Below are 8,634 nucleotides of genomic sequence, written 5' to 3'. Positions count from 1 at the left end.
CTACGAAAACCCTGACATGAGCTACAGGGCACTCTGGATCAGGGTGTAGCAGCACAACAAACAATCCTGGATGTCAGCAGGCGAGACAATAAAGCAAGAGTGGTAGAAACAATTTGTTATTTATTAACTGTTCCATACAAAAAATGTACACAAAGGGTTCCATTTTTCTTATCCAAATGTATGAAAACGTCGGCCTGGTGCAGTAATACTGAGTGGTGAAAATGTCACATCTAAAAAATTCATTACATAATGTAACATAACATGTCCAATAACAGAGTAATTGTCCTTGAGCCACTTCTTTCTGTTCTTCTGAGAGGTAAACCCAAAAGCCCAAAATCAAGCCCATTTTCAGCACCATACATGTAGAAACATTGCTGGGGATAATTTCCCCATCACTTAATGTCAGTCTTTGGAGAGAGAGACATAAACGCCAGTGCAGCAGCGAGAAACAGATTCACAGAACGGCCTGATGAAGATGTTGATCACACTCATCCAAATTGATCGCACACAAGGCAGACAAGTGTGGCATACTTGAATACAGGGCATCACACACCTGAGTGAGTCAATGGAAAAGAGAGAGAGATAAATATTTAAAGGGAGAGGTAGAAAGAGAATGCATTTGCCACTTGTGGTCGAAAAACTGAAAGGTCATGACCTTAAATGTTTTAAGCATCATTGTATAGGCCGAAATCCCATGCAATCACTATGACATGCAATCTTCAAAGTTTTTGCATGTCCCAACATAATCAAATAACAATGCAGTGAGATAGTCAATATAGCACCAAATATGTAAGCAAGGCTTGTGTTGTCATTGTACCAGATATGCAGGCAGGCCAGCAGGGCCAACAGACAGCCAGAGAGGAGGGAGACGGGGACGGCACACAAGACAGTGAGGCAGCGGTAGCCCCAAATACGGGCCGACTCGAACCCAATACCGCTGTACACCCACACACGATCGTAGGTGTGTGCGGAGACAGGCTCAGCCAAAACATCACTGAACTCCACCTAAGAGAGAGAGAGAGAGAGAGAGAATATTATACAAATCTAAATATAACCAAAACTTCTTATGCTTTTAGTAGGCCTAACTGTAACAATGCATGACTATCACTGAACACCATACACCATACAACATACATGTCAACATAAAATAATATTTATTTTACTGTGTTTTCTTCCTGTATACAGTTTTCATTACTTTTGTGCAATTTAGACACATTGACATTTTTTTATGACACTGTTGTGTCAGGTCTTGTGTTTTTAGCTCTTGTGTTTATTATTTTTTGCACACCCTCTCGCAACCACTAATAAAGGTATTATGTAAGTAACACATGATTATTATGTGTTAAACTAAGTTGAAAGTCTGCTGAAATTATCGGTCATGGCTGATGTCACTTAATTCAAACAATTGCTTAAGTTACGGCCATAGCAGGATATGCAATTAAGACAGTTTTAAGATCAGTTTTCTCGCCATGTCAGTGGTCTTTACCTTCAGGTGCTGGTTGACTCCGTACGGGTCTCTGATATCAACGCTGGCGAGTGATGGCTGTGGAGTGATAGACGGGGAGGAGGCGGAGAACTGGGGTGGTGGTGGCGGGTGTGGAGAGAGATATAACTGCATCTCTTCGTTATCTTCATCTTCGTCATCATCAATATTGCAGTCCACCAGGTATTCATCTGACATCATATTGAAGATGGCAGGAAGACAAACTGTATATAAAGGAAGGCAGAATGCAGCCATTCATGCCCTCTGAATGCTAAATGATGAAGTTGGTCAGTTCCATTTTTGACAAGTGTTGATACACCTGCATGGTGACGTAGATACATTAAATAAAAGTTGCACTGTTTTCTATAGCATTTGATACTGAAATGGTATGCGGGCTTTGTCTCTATTCTTCCCAAATATAGGTTTTAATACATATTATGTGACTGATGTGGAATATTAATGAAGAAATAAATCTATTCTGTATGTTTCCCATGCTTCAACCTTTGGCCTAATTCAGTACTGTCATTTTGAATGACCCATTTGCACAAACCACACAGAAACACTGCCCCACTGAAACATAGACAGCACTCCTGTTAAGAGTGCATGGTTACTATATTTACTCTTTGCAATGTAGTATGCTGTAAAGTTGACAGAATAGCTGCCAAACCTGGGTGTAGAATTACACAAGTCAGAACAGAAAATCTTTTTCAGAAATTTGATTTTTTTTTATCTTGATATCTTAGTAAATCACAAGAAATGATATTGGCATTGGCCATCCACCACCATTGCATTATTATTTGATAAAGTAATTTAGTGAATAAAACATGTAATATATAGGTGAGATGACATGTTGGCCATGCTACAGATTAATGTAGTTCACTTGACTTTCCTTTCTTTATTCTGTCTGTACTAGTCATATCAGTATCCAGACACTTGCTTACCTCTTGTAGAGAAAATCAGTCCAAATTCCACAAAATACAGCCTCACGAAAAATCTTCTCTTCTATCTTAACAAGACGGCTTCATTGATTACTCATCCAGTATAAACAATTAATGAAGGTTTGATTTATGGCAACCTTGGCACTCCCTTTCCAGTTCACACCTCCAGTTTTGTTCAGTCCATCCAGTGACTCAGAGCTTTGTGTCTGTCAGTCAACGGGTTTCCTAAGCAGAGCAGCACTGTCGTAAAGATACATGCGTTCGTGTCACAGCTCGGGTTGGAGACTGCCGGAAGTCCACCTCGGCCCATGGGTTCTTCCACCGTATGTCTCTGTCTATCCAGTGCATGTCAGTCTGTTCATGCATATGCCTGTGTGTGAGAGAGAGTATGTGAGTCAGTGCTATGGGTGGGAAAGTGGGGTTATTTTTGGGGGTGGAATAGTTCCGAGGGGGCCGAAGAGTATGGGAGAGATCAGGTTACCCAACTGTCCATGTCACTGGGGCAGTAGGCCTATACCACATACCCTTGGGCTGTATTGATAACAGGGATGGCCTTTTAATCTAACTTCAATATGATGTGACAGGAGGGTGAGGCCCAAGTGTGTGTTAATTGTCTTTGATGAGTGGTTTTGAAAGGCCACGTTAAAAATACCCCCTTTGTAGTTTATTGTGAGTGCACGTGTCAAGTGGAAATGTATGCAAAGTGTGTTAAAGCATGAACATACAAAACCTACGAACCTACAAAAAATACTCAGACAATGTAGAATCTATATCATTTATTAATTCAGTACTATGATTGAAACAACAATGAATCCAGTGACATCATCAAACAGAGAGCGTGTTGCGAAGGAAAGGATCAGAGTGGGTACCTAGGCGTGTCTGTGACATTTGTGCATCGAGGAGCAACAGGAAGTGAGAGGGACCCTGCGCTTCCTGTTCCTGTTTCACAGTTTGGTCATTTCTTCTTTACTAGTCCCTCTATGAATCTCTTTACATGGCAGAGTAAGCCCACAGACCCCCACCCACCCCCACGCTCCCGCTCCCGCTCCACTCATGTGTACCCTTCACAGTTGCCTTGCCTGCCTTTCCAGCTTTCATTCGTGACAGAGAGAAAATGTTACACAGAGCCGGGCAGGGAATGTGTGGCCATGGCACTTATTTTAAGTCTTCACCTGTTCCAGTGCGAGACTTCTTTCCACTAGACTTTGTGTGTGTGTGTGTGTGTGTGTGTGTGTGTGTGTGTGTGTGTGTGTGTGTGTGTGTGTGTGTGTGTGTGTGTGTGTGTGTGTGTGTGTCTGAGTGTGTCTAAGTGTGTGTGTATCTATCTGTCTGTCTGTGGCACCTAAGAGCATGCTTACTGAAGGTGCATTTTCTCCTCACAAGAATGAAAGTTGAGGATCTAAGAAACATGGTTGTTTCCAATACCTCTCCGATAACCGATAAATATAGAATCACTGCCTTGGGCTTGTCCTACAGGCGGTTCTAACGTAACGTAAGAACATAACACAAAAGCAAGACAGTGCAATACCAGTATACTGCATTATTGATCTAAAAAACAGCCAGTAGACTAATAGGCATGTAAACCAGATGTGTGTAAAATATGATGGTGATGTCAATATACTGACGGCTGTTTAGTGCCTGAGAGTAAGGGCCCTGTTTCAAATGAAGGGCAAAGTGCAAAGTCTCACGTCCAACTAAAGCTAATCTAAAAACTGCACAAAATCTATTTGCAAATTTAGGAGCAAATAGAAGTAAGCACAAACATCAGTGGGTCAGCTCAAAGCCCTCCCTATAGCCGTATGAAGGACCATTTGTTCATTGACTGACTTTGCACTTTGCCTGTTATCTAAATGAGGTCCCTAACTAATAAATGTCGCCCTTTCTCTTCCGCTTCACTGCTAACACAACCCGTGACATAAACAGAACATTTGGTCAAACAAGTTCCATTGCAACAACAGACAAAACCATGGCTTTGAACAGAAACACAGAGACTAAGGCTGAAACTAAAAAGATTGGCAGCAGTCAAAAAGTACATTTTGAAAAAAACATTAACTTGTTAACTGAAGACGAGGAGAGAAATATTTTGGTTTGAAAAAAAAGTGAAATCTAAATCACTGCTCGGGGAAAGGTCACTGTAATATTAACTGTGACCCGACAGCGCACCACAAAAGCCTTACTTCCCCTTTATGTGGTTGAGAGACGTTCACCAGGCCTCCGGTGCGTTCAACACGGATGTCAATTTACTCGTCTAAAAACGCAAGCATGTACACAATTCTGGTCAACAGGTTGAGCCCTTAGTTTGGACCCTCAAACTGGACTTAAAGCTCTCTCACACTGGCCAAACAAACTCGAACAAACCCAAACATTCACAACATTGAGTTTTTGTTTTAATGTTTGAATTTAAGAATGTTTGCAAATAAAAAATAAAAAAAACTTTTAAATTTCCATCACACTTAAGATCATACAGTGCCATGAAGCTCCACACTTTGGCATCTTTGCTTCACAGTAACAGCATAACACACTGATCCAAGAACAACCAATGGCTGCTAGTTCCTGGAGTTTATTGGTGTTTGTTGGCGTTTGTTGGGGCAGGGTGAACTAACCTGTTTGAGTGCGCCCTTGGCTCAAGTGGACGCCTCACTTATGTATGACGGCACTACAACTACAACAAAACACGTCAGACACTCCACGGAACTGCACTGTAACGGATGTACAATGTGGGGCCAAATCAACAGACCATATATCGTAAGACTATAATATATTGTATGAGTTGGAAAAATATATCTTCTCGATTCTTCTGTTACAACGCCATGAAGGACTATAGTCATCCCTCGTCCAAAATCAAAACAGACGATTGATTTAGTACTCTCCCTCTCACTCTTTCTTTCTCTCTCTCTCTATCTCTCTCTCTCTCTCACTCCAAGTTGATGTTCTGCTTTTCGGGCGCCTCCGCTTAGCCGCCTCCTCCATCTGTGTGCCAGGCGGTCAGCGGCGGCTCATGAGGCCGAAGACGGGCTTCTTGGGGGCCGGGCGCGGTGCAGGGGGCGGAGAGGAGGTGGACGCCGGTGTGGAGGAGGCTGAGGACGTGGGGGTAGAGGGGGCCGTCGCCGCAGAGGGGTTCAGGGGAGGCTGGCGCAAGAGGAGCTCCTTAAAGACAGAGTCCATCTGACGACTGACGTCCTGAGAAGGGAAAGAGGGAGATAGAGGGGACAGACAGAGACAGATGGAAAAAAAGAGAGAGAATTGAAGGCAGAGTAGGAAGGGACAAAAATGAGAGGTAGCGATGAAGGTTAAAAAGAGAGTGAAATAGAGAGAGAGTGTGATACAGACAGACAGATAGATAGAAAGAGGGGAGGTAGAAATAGAGAGAGAAGAGGGAGGTCATAGAAAGAGAAACAGAAAGACACTATCTAAGCATGACATCCCAAGAGAGAGACCCAAACCTCCTGAGAGATGCTTGAGTGGCAGCTACTAAATCAACATCTCAATGCTGTGCTCTGAAGCAGCTGACTGGTTCTATGAGGCCTGAACGCAGCCTGTTGTGAGAGCAAAAACGTCTATCAGGATTAGTAAACCCTCAACCCCTTTTCTGGCAACAGTTTAGTTTAGGGAAAACGCACACACACTGAAATGTTTAAAAATTAAAAATGAATACATAACTCATGTGTATGTATTAATAGGCTACTCAACAAGGTCTGTAACATTGCACTTTTATTACATAAAGATGTATTTCTTATTGTTTATCAAACATGTATTCTTGGTAAATCCTTAATAAGAGAGTGGTTTGTCTTGATCTAAGGTTACTGGTATATAATATGGATCAAAATAGACAGTTTATAGACTCCTAATACACTGTCTGAATATGTGACAGAATACATATTAAGACAATGTATTAGAAGGCTATAAAGTTTCTATTTTGATCCATACAATCTATCAATAACCTTAGATCAAGACCACCTGGTTGATTAATGGCTAACGTGTTCCCTGAACTGAAGTTTTAACTCAGATATTTCTTCTTGTAAAAAAAACAATCTGCTCATCAGATTGAGCCTCTGATAACTTGAATTTTAAAAAAAATAAGAAAAAAAAGAAACTGAGGCCCCCAGCAGGATTAAATAAAAGCTCTCTAAGCTTGCTGAGGGAGTTATTTACAAGCTTTTTCAAAGCCAAAATGAAACCCAGTTTTGCGAAGCACAAGAGCTGCAGAGAGGCTGCAGGTGTGTGGAGGGATGCAGACCTTGTCTACCTGTATAGGCTGCTTCTCTGCTCCGCCAGGCATTGCCCGCACACTGTCCAGTGTGTGTCTGCGCTCCTGATTCCTGCAAAAACACACAGAGACATTTATAAGGTGGTCATGAAATAACATATTAACTGCATGTTCTTACATTGTACATCCAGCTGTGGGGAACGTAGTCATCACTGATCAGACTAAAGATTCTGCTATGGTGCATTACAGAGGACCAGTTGCTAGTATGTTTCTATACCTTTCATATTCTGATATTGACTGACTAGATCTTGAAATACTGTCAATTAACTTTAATTAAATCAAGACCATCTAGTTTCTTATTAGGAATTACCAAGAATAAATCCCGTGTTCAGTAAGAACAAGAAATAATAGCACCTAATAAAATAATAGCACCTAATAACTAACATGTACATTTGCTTATATAGCATGAGATCTATGCAATATGCTCATATTTTCTCATATTTTTTATCTCAACAAACACTGACTTCAGAGTTTGTATATGGCATGTGTGATGACACAGTTAATCTAATATAATGTCCCATTGTGTGTGTGTGTGTGTGTGTGTGTGTGTGTGTGTGTGTGTGTGTGTGTGTGTGTGTGTGTGTGTGTGTGTGTGTGTGTGTGTGCGTGTGTGTGTCTGTGTGGTGTTTGTTTGTGTGTGAGAGAGAGAGAGAGAAAGAGAGAGAAAGAGAGATGAATGTATGTCTGTGTGTATATTGTATATTTGCATGTATTTATTTGTATGCATATGTGCATGCATGCATGTATGTGTGTGTACCCACCCTGAGTGTTGGCGGACGATGCCAGGTGACTGGGGCAGCTGGATCAGACGGGCACCCTCGGGCACCTGCAGGGTGAGCTTGCGCACGGGACTGCCGCTCCCGCCACTCAAGACTCCGACTCCCCCGACTCCGACTCCCACCCCCCCCACTCCCACTCCTCTCTGCCTCCCCGGTAGAGACGCACTGTCACTGTTCACACGCATGCTGGGAGGAGAAAAAGAGACAAAACCACAACACGACAGCATAAGTGAACAGTCAGGTGCAGTCACGTGACTAAACACTCTCTCCCTTATTGGTCAAGAAAGAAAGTCCCTTCATCCAGATTGGGATCATCATGCAGAAGGACCATGATATGGAAACTCTCTAACTTGTATGAAAAGTAAAGCAAAAGTAAATTATACTGATACTTTTTAAGTTATGTGAGCCGACACATATACCCGCACAGATGGGTAGAGGAACGGACGCACTTACGTTCCTTAGGCAAGAAAAGTTTCATTTTTGTTATTGGAATATCAATCCAGGTTTGTTGGAACCAACTTAAAGGGCTATACATGTAGTTCTATTTTGCAGTACACAATGAAAATCAGCACATTATCATCATCTCAGCACAGTTCCACCACAGGTTTGAGTTGTTTTTATATCAAACTTGGAATCAAACTCTGTTAGCCCAAAAGGTATTTTCCGTCACATGTTTTTACAGTGAACAATAAGAACTTGGGGTGTCATACAATCATTTGTTAACCCACCATGTCTTTGAAACAAAATGGCAGGATGTTGTGTCAGAGACAGGATATTGTGTCCCACTAATCAGCCCACTGACTGAGACACAAAATGGTAGCACAGTCAGTCCAATAGCAATTGGTCATCACTATGATTATGACACAAAATGGCTACATGCCCATTTAGACTGGTGTATGTTTGTGCAGTATCTACCAATCAACCCAACACAAATGCGACACAAAATATATCTGCCTCAAGAGGCCATCCCAGCATGATTATGGCTCAAATGGCTACATGCCCAATCCTACTGATCCATATGAGTAGAGTAGCTATTTGTCAACCAAACGTTACTGTGATACAAAATGGTCCGAAAATCTATTCCGAGAACATGTTTGTGCTGTAGATATCATCCAAGCCCCTGTGACTATGACACAAAACAGCAAGATATCAATTCAGTGTGTGTGT

At 41.9% G+C, this 8,634-nt stretch overlaps 2 protein-coding genes across 5 annotated transcripts in view; both read right to left on the bottom strand.

Annotated features, from left to right (window-relative positions):
• Positions 1-162: 162 nt before the first annotated feature.
• Positions 163-3,138, bottom strand: cav4b (caveolin 4b). Of its 2 annotated transcripts, none has more exons than XM_076276994.1 (4): positions 2,425-3,138; positions 1,487-1,802; positions 818-1,005; positions 163-553 (listed from the first exon to the last, which is right to left on the bottom strand). In XM_076276994.1, exons 2-4 carry the CDS (start codon positions 1,736-1,738, stop codon positions 403-405), a joined length of 591 nt encoding a protein of 196 aa, XP_076133109.1. In that variant the 5' UTR covers positions 1,739-1,802; positions 2,425-3,138; the 3' UTR covers positions 163-402. The 2 variants fall into 2 exon arrangements, with proteins under 2 accessions (XP_076133109.1, XP_076133110.1); XM_076276995.1 differs by having other exon boundaries at positions 1,487-1,707; positions 2,425-3,136.
• Positions 3,139-3,182: 44 nt separating this feature from the next.
• The window catches only part of arhgap4b (Rho GTPase activating protein 4b), a 31,849-nt gene continuing 26,397 nt past the window's right edge, over positions 3,183-8,634 (bottom strand). For 2 of the 3 annotated variants that reach the window (XM_076276991.1, XM_076276990.1), the window contains exons 22-24: positions 7,450-7,653; positions 6,659-6,740; positions 3,183-5,601 (exon numbers count right to left, since the gene is read on the bottom strand). In XM_076276991.1, the coding sequence (XP_076133106.1) occupies positions 5,407-5,601; positions 6,659-6,740; positions 7,450-7,653 (481 nt within the window). In that variant the 3' untranslated portion in view covers positions 3,183-5,406. The remainder of the gene's footprint in view (positions 5,602-6,658; positions 6,741-7,449; positions 7,654-8,634) is intronic. The other variant, XM_076276993.1, reaches the window with a different exon arrangement.

This window comes from Alosa pseudoharengus, unplaced genomic scaffold (genome assembly GCF_046254945.1).
Source record: "Alosa pseudoharengus isolate Yale_2024_CS ecotype anadromous, Long Island Sound unplaced genomic scaffold, YU_APseudo_1.1 YU_APseudo_1.1_scf_9, whole genome shotgun sequence".
NCBI classification, from domain to species: Eukaryota; Metazoa; Chordata; class Actinopteri; order Clupeiformes; family Clupeidae; genus Alosa; species Alosa pseudoharengus.
Note: the sequence above shows the minus strand (reverse complement) of the source record. Positions and strands in the feature narration are given on the sequence as shown.

Coding starts and splice junctions, on each gene's coding strand:
- cav4b (XM_076276994.1), bottom strand. CDS start 1,738: ATGGCTGCATTCTGCCTTCCTTTATATACAGTTTGTCTTCCTGCCATC. Junction 1,006..1,486: donor GAGTCAACCAGCACCTGAAG/GTAAAGACCACT, acceptor TCTCTCTCTTAG/GTGGAGTTCAGTGATGTTTT. Junction 554..817: donor CTGGCCTGCCTGCATATCTG/GTACAATGACAA, acceptor TGACTCACTCAG/GTGTGTGATGCCCTGTATTC.